At 37.0% G+C, this 19658-nt stretch overlaps 1 protein-coding gene across 6 annotated transcripts; it reads left to right on the plus strand.

Moving 5' to 3' along the window:
* The first annotated feature begins 4626 nt into the window (after nt 1-4626).
* On the plus strand, nt 4627-13413 carry APO3 (APO RNA-binding protein (DUF794)). Of its 6 annotated transcripts, XM_090311216.1 has the most exons (5): nt 4703-5225; nt 5739-6469; nt 9996-10176; nt 10246-11053; nt 12251-13413. In XM_090311216.1, exons 4-5 carry the CDS (start codon nt 10656-10658, stop codon nt 13140-13142), a joined length of 1290 nt encoding a protein of 429 aa, XP_090167342.1. In that variant the 5' UTR covers nt 4703-5225; nt 5739-6469; nt 9996-10176; nt 10246-10655; the 3' UTR covers nt 13143-13413. The 6 variants fall into 6 exon arrangements, with proteins under 6 accessions (XP_038878903.1, XP_090167339.1, XP_090167340.1 ...); XM_039022975.2 differs by lacking the exon at nt 5739-6469 and having other exon boundaries at nt 4627-5225; nt 10246-11062; XM_090311213.1 differs by lacking the exon at nt 5739-6469 and having other exon boundaries at nt 4627-5225.
* Nucleotides 13414-19658: the final 6245 nt, after the last annotated feature.

Here is a 19658-nt window from a genome sequence, read left to right on the forward strand (position 1 = left end):
GTGGCTCAACTCTGTTTCTAGGGTGTTTATGGATTTTAGAGATATTACATTGAGTATTTAAATTTACAATTGATTGATTTTGCATAGATTTCTAAATTATTTGTGCTTATGCTTTTGATTAATTGGCCATTAATTGAATGAATTTAAGTTAATTAGATGTCTTGAGAGAGAATTTAATTCACTGGATCCAATAATTTAGATTATTATTTGAAATTGCATAAGAATTAATTTAGAATAACAAGGGGTGTGATTGAAGGGTCTTGGTGCTGTAACTAAACAAGCAATAGAAGAGATTTGGGTCGATGATTAGTTATTAGGAAGGTTTGAGCTTGAGAGAGGATTTCCTAATTTTAGAACTTCTAGCCTTAGTCTATCGATTTCAATTAATTGCATGTCATTACTCATTGTACTCCCTAAATAAAACAACACCCTAGATAAGTTTGCTCTGAATTGTATTTGTATGTGATTGAATTTTTGTTCTTTTTAGTCATCGATAAAAATCCTCTTTTGGTTGTCTGGATAAAATTGATGAAGAATTGTGATAGTTAAGTTGAGGAATAATTGCTCACGCGGTCCCTGAGGACGATACCCTATTTTGGGATTTATTACTTTGATATGTATGCTTGCATCTACACATCACCCCCCAGGTAGTGGAAAAAGGACATTTTAGAAGTGTCACTCAAGGTCTGAAATTGCCACTCTTCCAAAGTGAAATCCTAAGTCTAGTTATTATTAGAAGTCACTAGGCTAGCTAGGGTCAGGAATGTTTTTAATATGAACTCATGAAACTAAAAGTTAATTGTAGCATACATATTTATTATCTGATAAGTTGGTTTAAAGATGGATAGTAAGTGTCACAAAGGTGATGTTTGCTGTCTTCACGTCCCCTTTTGGGTTGGGGTGAACTCAGGAGGGGATGTGACACTTACAACTACAATCGAAACACAACAGCTTCTGTGGATGCATCTGTTATTGATTCAATTAAATGCCAGTTCAGGAGTCGATTCTAATCATGAATGTCATAGAACTATTGCATCAGCGAATGTATTTGTATCGATAACTAGACTACTTATTATGCCAAAGGGTAGGCATCAATAACGTGTTTCTTGCTTTTATTCTTCTGAGATGTCCCTTCTATAGTACCCATGAATTTTCTTTTCTTCTTATCACAAGAGTCAATTGCCAAATGAGCACTTTCTGTTTTTTCTTTCTTAATCCTGTCTTATTTTTGCACACATTGTAAGATAAACTCATTAATACTCCATTTATCCTTTTGAGTATTATAACTTATTTTAAACTGAGTAAATTGTGCAAGAAGAGAGATAAATACCAGATGCACGAGTAAATTTTCATTTATCTCGATATCAAGTGCCTTTAAATTACCTGCGAGATTGGACATTTCCATAATGTACTCCCTTATGTTTCTATTGCCCATATATCTCATGGAAGTTTTTTTTAAAAAAAAAACTCAAAAGACTATTTGCTTTCTCTTTTTTATTTTTAGCAAAATATTTCTCAATTTGAGCAAAAAGCTTATTGGTATTTTCACTTTCTGTGATAGAGTCCCAAAAAGACTCCAGAATGGAGTGCCTATGATCATTAGACATATGCGATTTGAACGTTCTCACTTCTCAATATTAGCTGTATTCGATCGTTCCTCAGTAGAAGTAGGTTTTTCGATCCTTAACGTAAGGTCCAGATCCATACCCCGAGAAGTATCTCTCGGCTTTCCTTCCAAATCTTGAAGTTTGATCCATTCAACTTAGGGATTTAACTCAGATTTCTAGGTATTTGAGTAAGACCAACTGAAATAATAAATAATAAAGCATATACTCACAATTAGTACAATAGGCACAAAATGAAATATGACCAAATAATTTCACATATATCATAGGCCCCTTTTGCAATATACCTAGCACAAAACATTGATGTCTAGCTTTTGGGCAAAGACATGAACTGTAAATTGTACTCTTAACATAGAAATCAAAGTACTGATAATAAACTCTGCAATAATAATAATAATAATAACGGTTGGGCCAAATGTTGTTTTACCCCCAAAATTATATCTTGTTCCTTAAGTACCACTGATCCTCTAATAAACAATTGGTTTATGTTCTAATCACTAAACCGGATCCCTCTCATTGGGGCTTCTTGTTCAAGACTTGGATTCAATACTTAAGAGAACAACCTTCCTCCTATCCTTAAATCGAGTAGGCGTGAATTCCATCTTGCACCTTATATCCCCAACTATCTATTCGGTCTTACCCCAGAAATGGGAGGTTTATTGAGTCGACGCTATTGAACCAACCCTTACTTTTGCAAATCTAAGGATAATCTCGAATAAACAGGAGTTCATAGTTAGATCAGGATTAAGATTGAGGTACCTAGGTCATCTAAGCTAAATAGTCAGTCTTAAATAGTAAACAATGTTATAAAGTAAGAGTGACTTATTTCTTGGTCTAATCTTATACAAACTCATTGCATAGGACGTCTTCACTCCTTATGTCAATACATGAATGAATCAGGATCACTTCGTTTGTAGCATCTTACAACAAATTGTGACAACTACAAAGAGGGTCGCATCCGATAGGGTTACCAGAATAAGGTACCCAACCTTATTCGTATACTATAGATCGTTTTGGCTATTTTCTTGAACTTGATCCATCTTTATGTCTCCACATAAAGTTCAAGTATTCATATAATAGCCATAGATCTTAGTTTTTTGGATTTAGTCATTATAAGTGCAATTTACATATTTAACAACAACTTTATTGAATAAACGTCAAATAACATCTTTATTGATAATAGAAAATGTTTAGCTTTACAAACTGCGAGTTTTAGAACATACAACCCAACAACTCTCACTTGGACAAAAACTCCGGTGGATAAATATATACAAATATATACAATGTTGAGTTCAATAAGAGAATAAATACAATAAATTAGGGCATCAGATACCAAATAGTTGACACCCTCTCATTGGTCCGAGAGGGATCCAGTTTAATGATTGGATCACAAAGAGGATCAGTGGTACTTAAGGAACAAGATATAATTTCAAGGATAAAATAGCATTTGACCCAGCCATTATTACGAACAACCTGTGAAGGGTCGACTTACTGATTATGGTTAGCAAGTGGACACAAATATATCTATAGTGAGGAGAGTGCAACTATTGAGCTATAGTGGTGTGACTCGGTAGTTAACGAATATTGATTAAATTCGATCTAACAAGTTTACCCAATTAATCTTAAATCGTTGGAGTTCATGATCTGTATGTCCATAAGGTCCCTATACTAGCTCGTAAAACATGAACCCTTGGATTAGTAAATTGAGTGATCTTGAAATGATTTCAATTTGAAGTGTTGAAATTGAATTTCAATTTGAAATGTTCAAATTGAATTTAGGGTTTTCAATTTGAAGTTTTCAAATTGTAATTAAGGTTTGAATAATTATATTTCGATATAATAACGTTCAATTTATAAAAAATAAACGAAATTGGAGAATTTATAATATTTAAATATTAATTACATGAATATGATTCATGTTCAAAATTAGGTGTTTGATTAATTTAATATTTGATATTGAATTATTATTTAATTAATTAAAAATTAAATTAATTTTAATTTTTCAAATTCAATTTTAGAAATTAAATTTTGGATTTCATTTAATTTTGATTAATTAAAAGAAAATTGAAAAAACAATTTGGTTAGTGGAAATTTCCACTTTTTGGAAATTTTAATGGATATCCATTTTTCAAGTCTAAATTGAAACACGTAGCACTCTTCCTAATGCTCTTTGAAGTGTCAAAGTGGCTAAAGGCTTAGTGGATGCATGTCTGAGATACATAAAAACATCATCTTTCTTAGATTGAAAGGAGGCTGTTGAAATTTAATAGAAATTTTGTAGAATTTCATTTTTCTTGGAAACCCTGATACTCTTGGTGGTCTACGACTGATTTGAAGGTCAATTACGAGGAGAACAACTTGGATTTGGAAAATACATCAAATGTATAACTTCTTGAAACCCTATTTTGTAAAAACTGTTGTTTTGCATGCTTTTAGAACTTAATTTAAGTGTAATTAGAATGCTTATTAATTTTGATTGCTTCTGTTTGATAAAAAATTTGTAAAAACTTGAAACCCTGTACTGTAAAAACTTGAATTTGATTGAAAGGTAAAAAAATCAAGTATCTGTTTGATAGTTATTTTGTTTTTTGTTTTTGTTTTTGAAAATTAAGCCTATACCATCTCCATTTCTTATCCTGATTTGCATATTTCTTAACTACAATGATTGAAGTTACTTTTTTATTTTTAATTTTAAAATTTGGTTAAGAATTCAACCATTGTAGTTAAGAAAGATAGTGAGTTATAATAGTTAATGTAATATCCCGAGTTTTTTTTTTCATAATTCAAATTTTATATTTTCGTAAAATTTAAGGATATTTTGTTAATTTTGGAATTTGATTTTTTTGTTTAAAGAAAAATTTGGATTTTATGTTGCATTGATTTGATATTTAAGTTAATGCCGAAAATTTAATTTAAATCAAGGAAATTGGTTTAATTTTGAAATTTGGATTTCATGAGAAAAAGGAAAGGATTATATATATATGGAAAGAAAAAATAAAATGAGAGAATAAAATAAAATAAAATCTTAGATTGTTCTAATAAAATAAAATAAATCTAAATAAAATAAATTTTCTTTTCTTTCTTCTTTCTTTTTTTGAGTTTCCCCTCTAACGATTTGCCCTAGCCGACCCCCGCCCTCCGTCGCGTGTCCGCCGCCGTTGCTGCCCAGCCGACACCGACTACCGTTCGTCGACCTCGAAGCGCCGCACGTCCGTCTTCAACCGATCGCACCGCTGGATCCAGCCCTCGCGCTGCCGCTCCAGCCTTTGCCTTCAGCCGCTTCCAGTCGCTCGCCGTCGATCGAAGTTCTTCATTCAGCCGTTCTTCGTCAAGCCCTGCTGTTTTTCCACCGTCAACAATCGAGGCCTGCCGCGCGCGAACCCACCGACGACCGTCACTTCCAGACGCGTCAGATCGCACTTTCCTACAGCCAATCAGTCGTTCTGGCACTTTTCTACCCGCGTCGTCGTTCAGATCTGCTCCGCGCTGTTCCGGTTCGTCCTTCCAGACGTTTTCCGCCGGCGTAGCAGCTGCTAGCTGTCGGGTTCATCCTCCTCCACCGCCATTCCGTGGGGTTTTTGCCAGAAACTTGAATCTGGGGTAAGATGTTGGTGTGTTTCTTGAATGGGTTTGGTCATCCATTGAGTTTTGGTCTAATTTAGTTATACTAATTATGTTGTGAAGCTTGGATTCAACTTTTAAGGTGTCAGGAATCGTTGTCTAGTAAGATTAGAGTTTGGCTTTAGGGGATTTTGGAGTGTGATTGGTAGGTAATGTGAACTTGGAGCTCTTTGGAATGAGTTAATATGCTGGAAATTTGGTTTTAAATTCCTAATTTTGGGTTATGAATAGATTGGTATCTCCGTGCTAAAGGAGGGTGTGGATTACGTTTTGTTAGATTTGTAATCTTACTACTGCAACCGCGTTGGTGCCGGGTGATAAATTTATGATTTATTTTGAGGATTTTAAGACTAGTTACAAGGATAATTCTGACTATTCTGGGATTTAATGGACTGTTTAGATAAGGTATATGAGCATGTGATAATTTGTCTGAAGCATGCTAATGTATGAACATGATTTAGAATTACATGCTAATGTCTGCCAACGCCCCAGACTATCAAGGAGATATGGGGATTCTTAGGATTTTCAGGGTATTATAGGCGTTTTGTGCAAAATTATGGGAGTATAGCAGCACTATTGACTCAAGTATTGAAGGGAGGGGCATTCCAGTGGTCGGAAGAAGCTCAAGAGGCATTTGAGAAGTTGAAAAATGCTATGATGACTTTGCCCGTGTTAGCACTACCGGATTTTAGCTTGCCTTTTGAGGTGGAGACCGATGCTTCAGGTCATGAAACTGGAGCTGTGTTAGTCCAATAGAAACGTCCGATTGCCTTCTATAGTCATACCTTATCTATGAAAGATCGAGCCAAGCCGGTGTACGATAGGGAGCTGCTGGCGGTGGTCATGGCTGTACAGAGGTGGAGACCATACTTGTTGGGGAGAAAGTTTGTGATCAAGATGGATCAGAAGGCGCTGAAATTTTTGTTAGAACAAAGGACCATACAACCGCAACATCAGAAGTGGGTTGTGAAGCCGATGGAGTATGATTTTGAAGTGATTTATCGGCCTGGACTTGAAAATGGAGCAACAGATGCATTATCATGAGTAATACCCAATGTTCAGCTCGCGACCTTGACTGTCCCTACGCTGTTAGATATAGCGGTCATTCAAAGAGAAGTTGAACGAGATGCTAAATTACAGGATGTCAAAGCCAGGGTGCTACAGAAGGAAGAGGGAGTTCAGGATTTTTCTTTACAACAAGGAGTGTTGAAATACAAAGGGAGGTTAGTACTATCCAAAACATCCACTTTGATTCCTATCATTTTACACACGTATCATGATTCAGTGTTTGGGGGACATTCTGGTTTCTTGAGGACTTATAAACATTTATCAAGGGAGTTGTATTGGGAGGGAATGAAGAGGGATGTAAAGAAATACGTAGAGAAATGTGTGGTGTGTCAAAGAAACAAGACTTTGGCTCTATCTCTAGCGGGTTGTTGATGCCGCTATCTATTCTTGATGTAGTTTAGGCTAACATCTCAATGGATTTCATAGAGGGATTACCAAAGGTCAAAGGTCATGATGTAATCCTAGTTGTGGTGGACAGATTGAGTAAGTATGGACGTTTTCTGGCCTTAAAACATCCCTTGAATGCTGAAGTTGTAGCTAATGTGTTTTGTAGGGAAGTAGTTAAACTTCATGGGATTCCAAAGTCTATTGTATCTAATAGAGACAAAGTGTGCGTGAGTCATTTTTGGCAAGAACTTCTCCGTCTATCAGGTATTAAACTACATCGAAGTACGGCTCATCATCCTCAATCTGATAGGAAAACTGAAGTAGTTAATCGAAGTGTGGAGATGTATTTGCGTTGTTTTTGTGGAGAACGGCCAAAGGAATGAATTAATTGTCTGCATTGGGCTGAATATTGGTATAATACCACGTTTAATGCATCGACCGGAACGACTCCCTTCCAAATAGTATATGGATGACTGCCACCTTCCTTGATTTATTATGGAGATACTTGTACTTCTAATGCTACCTTAGATCAACAATTGAGGGATAGGAACGAGGTTTTACGTGTTCTCAAGGAACATTTAAGAGTGAATCAAGACAAAATGAAGAGATATACTGATAAGAAGAGATGCAATGTGGAGTTTCAGGTGGGAGATTGGGTCTTATTGAAGCTCAGACCTTATTGACAAATTTCTGTACGACAATAACGGTATGTGAAGTTATCTCCTAAGTACTTTGGGCTGTATAAAATCGTTGAGAGGATTGGGTTAGTTGCCTACAAGTTGGAACTTCCTCCAACTGTAGTCATACACCCTATTTTTCATGTATCACAGTTGAAGAAAGTGGTGGGACAACAGTGTGAAGCTCAAACAGTGGATGAAAAATTTCTGTACGACAACAACAGTATGTGAAGTTATCTCCTAAGTACTTTTGGCCGTATAAAATCGTTGAGAGGATTGGGTTGGTTGCCTACAAGTTGGAACTTCCGCCAACCGCAATCATACACCCTGTTTTTCATGTATCACAGTTGAAGAAAGTGGTGGGACAACGTGTGAAGCTCAAAGAGTGGACCCATTGGTGAATGAGAGTCATAAATGGCTGACTGAACCAGATGAGGTGTTGGGATATCATCTTAATACTTCACACAATGGATGGGAAGTTTCGGTGAAATGGAAGGGTTTATCGAGGCATGAGGCAACCTGGGAGATAATGGATGATTTTCGGAAACAATTCCTAACTTTTTACCTTGAGGACAAGGTAAATGTGGAGGGGGAGGTAATGATAGACTACCAATATTATTTCAGTATCAAAGGAGGAAGAGTAAGGGTAATATGGGAAAACTTAGAAAAGAGGAATCCGCTTCGGTTGAGGAGATGGGGACCACGTCTACTGGGGACTCTTAGTTGGTTAGGGAAATGGTGGTATGTTAAAAGGGGAGGGGAAAGAACTAGAGAGTTTCGGTGAATATTTTGGTAGTTAATAGTTGGGTTAAAGCTTCCCTCTCGTCTGTGAGTGGAAGTGGGGGAACTTTCTTTACTTTCAGTTTATGTACTCTCACAATTCATCTTGAATACAATAAGAACTCCATTCCCAGTTTGGTATTCTATCACCTTAATTGCTCTAAGTGTCTTCAAAGAAAGATTCCGAATCATGTGTTAATGCCATCAGCTTGCCCTTTATGTTTGGAAAATTTGGAAGACTACCAACATTTATTTTTTGATTGTAGCTACTCAAAAAATATGTGGAGAAATTTGTTTGATTGATTTATTTATTTATTGATAATAAAAACCACTTTTATTGAGAAAAATGAAAGAATACACAGGCGTATAAAAAAACTTAGCCCACAAAAGATGGAGAATCCTGCTACAGGAAGGGACTCGAGCTATAGAAAATCATATCAATAGAATAATTACAAAATGCCTTTGAAATCGAAGCCCAATGAGAAACATGGAAATGAACCAGATATCAAACATCCCTAGTATCCCTCTCAGCTCCCCTAAACACCCACCTATTCCTTGCACCCCACAACACCTAAATAATAGCACAAACACTACTGAGCCAGAGGAACCGACCTCTCTCCCCAAACGGCGTATTGAGAAGGAACTCCTCCATCATATCTCTAACACCCTATGGAGAACACACGTCAAGTCAAACGTCTAGAGAAAATAACCCCAGACAGAGTTCACATACTCTCAACGCCAAAGAATATGATAGAAGTCTTCCTTCACCTTCCGACAAAGAATACAACAAAAAGGCCCAAACATCGACGACAACCTCCTACCCCGTACTTATCCGACCATGAAGAACCTGCCAAGTAAAGAATCCGACCTTTCTCGAGATCTTAATCCTCCACATCGACGCAAAGACCAACTCATCTGAAGTAGCAGGGTTAACTAGAGAGTTGAAAAAAGACTTGCACAAGAACCCCCATCCAAAGGTTAAGGCTCCAAACCCTCATATCTCTCCTCCCAAGATGGTAAGGATAACTCTCAAGAATAAAGAGGAGCAACTACGTCCGTCATATCCCTATTGGAAAAAGCATGACGGAACCTGAAAGAAAACGAACAAGGGCTCCCTATCCACACTAGGAAATCGGACACAAAGTGACTTTTAAAAGAAGACAGATGATACAGAAAAGGGAATAACCAAGAAAGAGCTTTCTCCCCCACCTAGAGATCTTCCCAAAAGTACGTCTCTCCCAACCCCCACCACATTTGTTTGATATGTTCAATCTACAATGGGTGTGGAGTTCTGATTTCAAGGAGAATGTAATTCAGCTTTTAGTGGGACCTTCTTTAGAACCTATTCCTCAATTATTATGGGTGAATGGAGTTGAAGCAATTCTCCCAGAAATTTGGTTTTTAAGTAACCAGCGTATATTTCAAGACGAGCCCCTTCCTTGGTTGGAGCATTATGAGACTGCTTGTGTCAAAGCTTCTTCATGGTGTTCTCTCTCCAAATTATTTGTTGAATACTCTTCTTAGGATATTAGTTTAAATTTGGAGTACATTTGTTTCTTCTTAGTTTTGAATGGGTTGTCTTAGTATATGTAATTTTAATTCCAATTGTTGTTTCCTTTGTATTTGGAGGCCTTTTTATTATTGGGATGTGATGAGGACGCCATGGGTATGTTAACCTAGTTGAGATATCCAAGTGCGCTTGTTGATCCCTCATTTTGCTTTCATTTTCGAGCATATCTTATGTCTTTGTAATTTGAGCAATAGTCTCTTTTCAACAAAAAGTGTGAGTTTCTGGTTTAGGAAAAAAAGATTACAATAAAGTGAAATTGTGTTGCAGGTGGCCAGAGGAAAGTCGAGTATGATTGCTGCATAGAGGTTGTTATTTTGAAGAAGTGTTTGAGGATCCTGCATACAAGAGATTTGGCCTATTATCATCAACATGCTGACATGATAATTCAAGTGGCACACAGCTGCAAGATTTCACCACAGTTACAATGAGAGATGGAATGTAAAACAAGGTACAATTTTCTCTTGTGCAATGTTACACTATAACTCTCAATGCTGAAGTCTTTCTTGCTTCATTGAAGGTTTTTCAAAAAGTGTTTGCAGTCATTGTTGCTGTCCACAAACAATCTGATAATCGAGCTGTTGATTGCAAATAGCTTTTGGCCTTCAAACTCGCATCCAGTAGCTGTTCACAAATAGTTTGATCATCGAGCTCTTGTCAAACCGTCGAAGTCATAGTCCTTGTTTGTCGTTGTCCTTCAAACTCAATGCTATTGCCACCAAACATTTTCCATTGCAAAGGTTGTCAGTCATTATGGGTTTCTGTGTTGATTTTCAAATAAGGAATTTGTGCGTGCATGGGACGGAGGAGAAAAAGACAGAAGATTATAGTCCTTTCACTCTTCGAAAGTCCCATTAGCCTTTTTTTCCCCCCAACCCAAATGTCTATATTTGGCTTGTCTTGGGCAAATTTCACGTCAAAAAGTCTCTAATGCGACTGACCATGCAAATTCATCTCAGCCTCAAGAGTCGACTTATTCCTCTAAATCTCTTTGGGCTTAGCCCGTTTCACTGTTCTTTCACCCAGATTGCAAAGAAACTTGAATATGGTGACGCACCTGATCCTCCTTATGTTGATTTACCCAAACCCCGTGAAAGAAAGTCCAATAGAAAACCCTATCCCACTCCTATGAAGGTTTTGATTCAGAAAGCAAAAGAGGAGAGAGTAGCTAGAAAGGCCCAACCTTGTAGGATGCTCGAACACCCGCCTGATAATGGATTGTTGGTGCCTGATCTTGTCCATGTAGCTCAGAATGTCTACCTAGCTTGGAAACTGCTCCGCTTTGGCATATCGAGGCTTGTGGAGGCCATTCCCATTCAACGATGCAGGTGCATGTTGTATGATTTGTTCCTTTTTCTTTCGGCATTTATTTCCTCTGTCTTTGTGATGCTTCCTTTGCCTATCCTGAAACTTAAATTATATTTGGATGCACTATTGCTGAATTGTGATTAATAAGACATGGAAGTGTTCCTTGCCCATGGTTATGAAGGTGGGTTGTACTTTGTAGCATGGAGAAAGTGGCATGTCTTGATGACCACAAAGCTTAAGTCCACCTGTGTTAAGATGGAGTGTTGCAATGGACCAACGGTGCTTCTGCAGTGTAGGACCCCAAGTAACATAGCAATTAGCATGTGCATGCACTCAAACATTTGGGCTTGATGTGAGAGTGGTGGGAATGGGACATTAATATATCATATGTTGAGAAAGATGGGAAGTAGGCGAGGTTTTGGTTGTTCAAATGACTAGGAAGCAGGGGCGGCTTCAACATTATATTGAGAGGTGCGGTATAACTCTGCACAAGAGAATTATTCCTAGACAAGTATGCCATCAACATAAATTCTGAAGAATATTTGCATTGCTTTCCATACAAGTGTAAAGCCATGTAGACACTCGCGTAACTCATCCATTCATGTATTTTTTTTTTTTTTTTTTTTTTTTTTGGGTTGAAAACATTCGAGGGTATACCATGTAGACCTCTTCATTAAGTTCTCCATTAAGGTCATTGTGGACACCCAATTGAGGCATTCACTTGTCAAGGATATGCCATATTAAGATGGACAGTTGTCAACTTTGTCACAAGTCCAAAAATTTCTAAATAGTCCATGCATAGTGATTTATTTTATCTCCTTTAAAAAGAGGGAAAAAAACAAAACTTTTCATTGTTGCTTGAAAAGTTACATGTGTATCAAGAACTCCAATAAAAAGGTTAGAAGAAAACGTGTCATATTGCCACAGGGTTGTTTTAAATTTCTAGAGACTTGTCAAAAAGGGGGTACTTGGAATGTAATAAATTCTACCAAAATCCATTAAGCTAGAAAACTTGTCCAATTTTCTACGAGGTAGGATTGAGGTCTCTAAGGCTATTCACTAATGGCTAGTTGCTTCACTTTCACGGATGATCTTGTGGGTGAAATAACTTTCTAGAGATATTAAACTGACTTTTAATATGATAGGAATTTGAATTTATTTATCTAACAAACAATCGTTTGTTGGCTGATTAACTTGGTGAAGCTCGTTCTCCGCAGGTTCTGCTTTGAGGTTCATATTGGACATGTAGGTCATGAAATTCGAACCTGCACTGGTGCAAAGAGTGGATTTCGAAGTGCTATGCACGCTTGGAGGAAGGGGGGAGTTCAAGACGTGATCTTTTTCCCCAAATGTTACCATCTTTATGATTGTGTAGCGAAACCAAGAGTTGGACACGACGAGAGGTATAACATACCACGGATACCTGCTATATTGGAGCTATGCATCCAAGCTGGTGTTGATATTGAAAAATACCCTTCTAAAAGACGGACAAAACCTGTATACAGTATTGAAGGGAGAATTGTAGATTTTGAGTCGGTGAAGGAAACAAATGAGGTGGAGACCGGGGTTTTTATCAAGACTGGTGATAATTTTGTAAAATCTTATTTTGGGATAGAACTTGAAGGAACCAACACATCTTCATTCTTATGGAAAATTAGTAATACTTTGGGTCAGCAGTATGAAGTAGACACTGAGTTAAGACAATTGAGCATCCTAACACTGGACTCGTGGCTTAAAATGGTATGCGGAGCAAAGAAAATAATGGAAAAGTACATGGTACAGACATGTGGATACTGTCCCGAGGTCCAGGTTAGTCCTAGGGGGCATAAGGTGAGAATGTGTCGAGCTTCGAAGCATCAGTCTCGTAATGGGTTGCATGCATGGCAGGAAGCAACAATAGACGATCTTGTGGGTCCAAATTATGTATGGCATATGAAAGATTTGAAAGGGCCTCCTTTGGATAACAAGTTGAAGAGATTTTACGGCAAAGTTCCGGCTGTGGTTGAACTTTGCGTGCAAGCAGGGGCACCTATTCCAGATCAGTATAGGAGCATGATGAGGCTAGATGTCGTTTCCCCGGACAGTGATGAAGTGGATCTCGTTGCTTGACATGACTCTTAAAATCTTATCTTAAATGTTAAAATGGGGACTTCGTGAAGTGCCCACCTCACGTTGAAAGAGGTGTTACGTTCAACAATATACGGACTTGGAGATCAGATTTGACCGTGCAAGCTCCACAACTTGTTATGGATATGGGATGGTTTTAGTGTCACTCCACTTCTAGACGGCCTGGCATAGCAAATGAGAAAGAATAAATATGAAAAACAAAAACTATTTGAAAAAGGTCTCTGATTCAGAAAGCAGGGGCACCATTCTGAAAGTCTAAGGTGTGTAACTTAGTCCGATTTGGTAACTATTTTGTTTTTCGTTTTTAATTTTTGAAAATTAAACAGATTTCCTCCTATTTCTTATAATGATTTGTATTTTTCTCAAGTATAATAGTTGATTTTTTAGTGAAATTTGAAAAACAAAAACAAGTTTTTAAAAGTACTTTTTCTTAGTTTTCAAAAGTTGGTTTGGTTGGTAGATAACCAAACCAAATTTCTAGAAATAGGAGGAAATATGTTTAATTTAAAAAACAAGAAAGCCAAATTTTGGAAATAAAAATAATGTCTATAGACTTAATTTAAAAAAAAAAATTTGGCTTGTTTTCTTCAAACAAAAACAAGGAAGTCAAATTTTGGAGATAGAAATAATGTCTAAACTTAATTTAAAAAAAAAATAAATGTTATCGAACATGATCTTATGTCAATGCTACAAACAATAAATATTGGGGGTGGGACAAACGAATATGTACATTTTAAATTTTTATGAACCAGATATGATTTTTGCTTACTAGAATATACCGTCATGTTGATCAAGCAAAATATCATATCTATGGTCTTTGAAATGTTGTTTTCCCCTTCCTAGCATCTTGTTAGATTATTCATTGTTTTTTTGAAAAAATGATAAGAATAAGGGCTTTTTTGTATGGATGACTTCATTTGGAAGACCCAAATAAAAAATGTTCACCAATAGAGAAAGTAATGGAAAATGGCCTTTTGTTTATGTCATAAGCATATGATTTTACTGATTTGTTCTTGAGATGCCCCTCGTGCGTCTGTCAATACGAATTTACTTGATCCTTGATGGCTCGCAACTTGTTACTCGATAGCTTTGTCACTTTTCCTGATCACTCAATACTTAGCTTCATGGTCTCAATATGGCTACAATCAACATATTCACGTCATACTTGATATTCGATTATTTTATATTCAATTCTTTTGACTTCTCTGTGTCGTCGAAACTTGCTCTGTAGTTAATGCTCATGTATGAATATATACAAATTGGGGATTTTTCTGACAATATACATGATCCTTTCAAATAATTTCTTAAAATGTGAAGTAATTTTTTATTAACTAAGAACAAACAGAACTAAAATACAAAAAGGAAAATCGGGATCACTTTACCTTAAAAAAATTCACTTCATAAAACCTATTTTTTCTTGACGGAGATTAAGTTATAAAGAAGAGATCATTTCACTATATTGTCTCACATCTCAAGCAAGTAAATGTGCTTTTTCTCGCTCAATTTTTTTTTTTTTTTTTTTTTTTTTTTTTTTTTTTTACTTTTTCGACGATGTGCGAGACATACGAACATAGGAAAGAGAACGAGTGAGAGTGAGTTTGTGAGTGTGTACTAGTACATATAAGTAGCTCCCAGTGGAGCGAGGATGAGGAAAGAGAGCTATGAAATAGTAAGCATCAAGTTGAGAATATCGAGTGACGAGCATCGAGCATTGAGTATCATCGTGTAGCAAGTAACGAGTATTTAACATTTACCTATTTTCCTAACTACTCACTTTCTGTATTGTTTTTCTTGAAGGATGGAGAAGTATCTATTCTTATGGTGGTATATGGGACGACACAGAAGAATGCTATATTGGATGCTGTTTGAAGGGTTTGCTAGTTTCAAGCACATTAACGTATAATGAGCTGATAAATCTTGTATATGATAACATGTCAGTTAATTCGACAGAGTTCAAGATTATAATGAGGGTGACATATAAGATAGATATTGATTCTCCTCCAATATGCTCATGGACGATACTGATGTTAAATTTCTCCTCTCAAAGTACGATCGTACTAGACCACAAGTATTTGTAAGTCTTGAGGAAATCGAAGAAACTCATCATGATGCAACATTTTATTATCCAGAGAGATCAGACCAACCTATGTGTGGAGGTGATGTCAATGAGCATGATGTTTGTCTATCAGGTGTTTCATTGGAAAACGACAACATCGATATTAATATAGTGAATGTATTGCATCTGAATGTGGCGATAGAAAATGTTAGGATATGTGTAAATAAGAATGTGATGATAGAAGAGGAAGAGGTTAGGAACGAAAAAAAGACAACCCCGGTTGTTTTAGGGAGTAATCCTTTTGTTGTGAATGAAGAACAACCAACCCAGGTTTTTTTTAGGGAATGGTTCTTCTGTTGTGAATGAAGAACAACTAACTCCAATTTTGTCAAATGATTTTGGCCATTTTGTTGGGAGTGTGCCTTGCCAAAATCCGAACAATGTTACCATCTAGTAGTAATGCCAGGACGGGGGACTTGATCATGCAACCACAGCCGTTTATAGGGTTGGTGGATATAGTTGAAGGTCAAATGTTCAACAAAATGATGTGAAGATGAAGTCGACAATGTTGGCCATTAAGAACAACTTTGAGATGTCGGTTAAAAAATCGAACAAAAATTGTATAGTTTTTCGTATTTACACCAGACTTGTAAGTGGGTCGTTCGAACAATTAAAATGGACAGATTTGATATTTTCAAGATAACAAAATGCACGCCTAATCACACATGCTCGATTGAAGTATTGAATCATGACCACAAACAAGCAAACTTATTCGTTATTGGTCACCTAATCGAGGACAAGTTCGGCGTTGGTCGAGGGGCAAACCGCACCATATTATTGAGGATGTGTGACATCAGTACGGTGTCAATATTAGTTATGACAAGGCATAACTTGCGAGAGAAACTTCTTTTGCTCTTGTAAAGGAGACGCCAGAGGAATCACATGTCGCCTTGCATACATATGGCAAAGCTTTGAAGATAGAAAATTCTAGAACTGTATTTGAGATCGAGCTTGAAGAATCAAAATATTTCAAATACGTGTTCATGGAACTAGGTGCAAATTTAAGAGGTTTTAAGAGTTGTCGACCCGTGATCATTGTAGATGACACTCATCTAAAGGGTAAGTATAAGGGAACAATGATAGTTGGTGTTGCAATGGACAGTAATAACCAACTGTACCCCACTAGCATATGCAGTTGTTGATAATGAGAATGATTGAGTCCTGAAGTGGTTCATGACGAACCTTAAAACAGCAATTGGAGAATGCCCTAACCTCGTATTTGTCTCAGACCATGGACAGAGTATAGCTAATGTTGTTGATATCGTATTCCCCAATTCTTACCATGGACTTTGTACCTTCCATTTGAAAAGGAACATGGAAACATACTTCAAAGATGAGGCTGTTAGAAAATTGTTTCACAATGTGTGTAGAGCGTATCGAGAATTGAAGTTCAAGTGTCATTAGGTCCAAATAGTGAACTACAAGAAAGGTTCCCTTACTAGATATTTAGAGGATGCTGATATTCAGCGATGGGCATGGTGTTTCCAGTCTGGGAACCGATATGATAACATGACCAGTAATAGTGTTGAATGCTTCAATGCTATTACCAAAGAAGCAAGAGTGTTACTAATAACTTCGTTGCTAGAATACATAAGAGGTCTACTTCAAGGTTGGTTTCATGAGCGGCAAACAATGTGGTCTAATAGTACATCAACAAATTCAATGTATGCAGAGGAAATAATGGGTTTAGGCTGTGACAAAACTAGGTGATGCCGAGTAAATCAAACCGATTGTTATAGATTTCATGTAAAGAACGGTGGATTAGATGGTATAGTCAGCCTTAACACTCGAGAATATAGTTGCAAGCAATTTCAGTGTTTGGAGATTTCGTGTTCGCACGCTATTGCTGCAGCTAAAGAGCGCAATATCAATCCATTTACTCTATGCAACAGATTGTGTAGTGTTGATGCCCTAGTACTAACATATGCGGAATCAATAAACCTGCTTGGTCATGTATCTGAATGGAAAAAGCCACCAAGGTATACCAAGGTAAAAATATTCCATCGAAAAGAGTGGTACAAGTTGGTAGACGAAGGGTAAATAGGATATCGTCTGCTAGAGAACATGTCACATTAAAGAAATGTGGACGGTGTGGCCAACTGGGACATAACAGACAAAAGTGCAACGAACCACTTGATACGTCCAAACTCAACAAACGGGCAAGGATGATATAGGGGACCTAGCAAACGTCCAAACTCAAATACTTGATAATTATTACTCTATATTATATAGATTGTTCATTCTATAATGTAAAGACGTTTTGATAAATACTCGATATAGAATACTCGTTACTCGATACTCGTTAAGTAATACTTGTTACATGATACCCGTTACACTATACTTGATATGTGTTACATGTTACTGACGATACTCGATAAATATTAACTCGATACTCGGTGCATATCATTCGAAAATACTCAGTGCATAATACTCGATACTCGATGCATGTTACTATATACTCAGTGTTTGTTACTCGATACTTGATACAGTTTGGATTCGGTTTGATTTACAAATAATGTCAAAATATTGTCTCAGATTTACAAATAATGTCATAATTTACATAAATGGTATAGATTTACAAATAATGTCAAAATTTACATAGAAAACCCTAATAAAAAATTGATTTGCCCACAACTCGGCACCATACTGCAACCTAAAATCATGCATCTTATCCTATCGTAAGCTCTCCATATCGACCCAATCACCAAGTACTTAAAGTAGTTGAGACAGATTATCCTACAGTCTAGTGTATTCCCTTGTAGTGCGCCTGTATTGACACGACTCAGCTTCCAAGGACTAGGTGCAAGGTTGGACTTTGCATCATATACACCCAAAATTGTGCCAGTGAAAGGAGAGTAAAACATAGGGGTGCTGGGAATTTTACTAGATCCTTCAGTGTGATGTACTTGGGGAGTGAGTCATACAAAAGGATGCGACCTGTTCATGCCCACCACCAACATAAACCAATGTTGCTTGTAGTTGACTGAGCTATAGATGTAATCGACATCTGCCCATCCAGACTGATGTTCAAGTACCAATCCGAGCACGCAATCGACATACATGTGCTCTTTCTCCCATACTTTAGCAATTTCTTCCCTCGTTTTCCCATGTATGGCTTGGAATAATCTATTTGGACCTTGGAGGTTCAAGTGACTCTGTAAAATAGATAACAATAGGTTCAAGTATATATCAATAATGCAAAATTGTACATTAAAATTTAAACTCTCTATAATGCATACCAATATGCCATGTGGCAATGTCGTGAACATGAGCATATTTCTCCGGCTGGCTAATAAACTTCCGTCGGAGAAACATGAATAAAGAATCGAGAACCTATAGTTTGCAAGTTAAGTCAAAGAATGGGAATAATAATTGACAAGCATATAAATGTAATAAGCAATGTTAACTTACGTCATTCTCAACCCAATTATGGTCATGTGTTAGCTCTCGGAACAACTCCTTCATCGTGCAATTCCTCTTTAATAGGACTTCATTTCCTAGCTAGTGAGGACCCATATCCACACTGGTCAATCAGAACATGAACTCATTCATCAAGTCCTCTGAAATAGTATGTGCCGGGTCATAGGGGACAATGTCAATCGGACGTTGATCGAGCTAAATGTATTTCTACATTTTTCCTGTCCCCCTTACCGTGTCAACTAAAGGGGTGTACGATTGTGTCCGCTTCCTCTTCCTACTTGTCCATCTCTATTCCCCCTTACCATTCACAAGCTCTCCCTTCACCTTAGGCTCGCCCTTAATCCTGAACTTCTTCAATGCTTGTGGTGGAAGCTACTCAAGATGTGGTAAGGTCAATGGTGTTGGGCATTATGTCCTAAATCTCCTTGTAATCTCGTAGTTTGTAAACTCTGTATAAACATATTATTGTTAATAAAATAAGTGTTAACTAAGATCCGAGGTTATTTTATGTAATTTAAACAAGTATGTAGAGACATACAAGTGGTTCTTGTTTAAATAATAACCTAAATGGTCTAGAGTAGATGGATAAGGCTGGGTACCTTATCCTGGTGACTCTATAGATACAACACGCTTTGTAGGTGTTACAAGTGTTGTAAAGTACTACAAATGATATGATCTTGATCATTTATGTGGAGACATGCGAGTGGGAGTACCCTATACAAAGAGTTTGTATAAAACCGGACCAAGAAATAATTTAGTCTCTTTATATAACGCTATTAATAGTAGAGACTTACAGTTCATTAGGATGACCATAGGTGACATGACTTGAATCATGAGTGAGTTGTGAACTCCTACTCATGAAGGTCGTCCTTTGATTTGTATGGGTGAGAGTGGCCAAATTGACAACTCAACAAGCCTACCATTTTGGGATTCGTCTGACTAGGGAGTTGGGAACTCAGCCG

This window comes from Benincasa hispida, chromosome 2, assembly GCF_027475165.1.
Source record: "Benincasa hispida cultivar pf3 chromosome 2, pf3_genome.v1.1, whole genome shotgun sequence".
Lineage (NCBI taxonomy): Eukaryota > Viridiplantae > Streptophyta > Magnoliopsida > Cucurbitales > Cucurbitaceae > Benincasa > Benincasa hispida.

Coding starts and splice junctions, on each gene's coding strand:
- APO3 (XM_039022975.2), top strand. CDS start 10,656: ATGCGACTGACCATGCAAATTCATCTCAGCCTCAAGAGTCGACTTATT. Junction 11,063..12,250: donor CAACGATGCAGGTGCATGTT/GTATGATTTGTT, acceptor CGTTCTCCGCAG/GTTCTGCTTTGAGGTTCATA.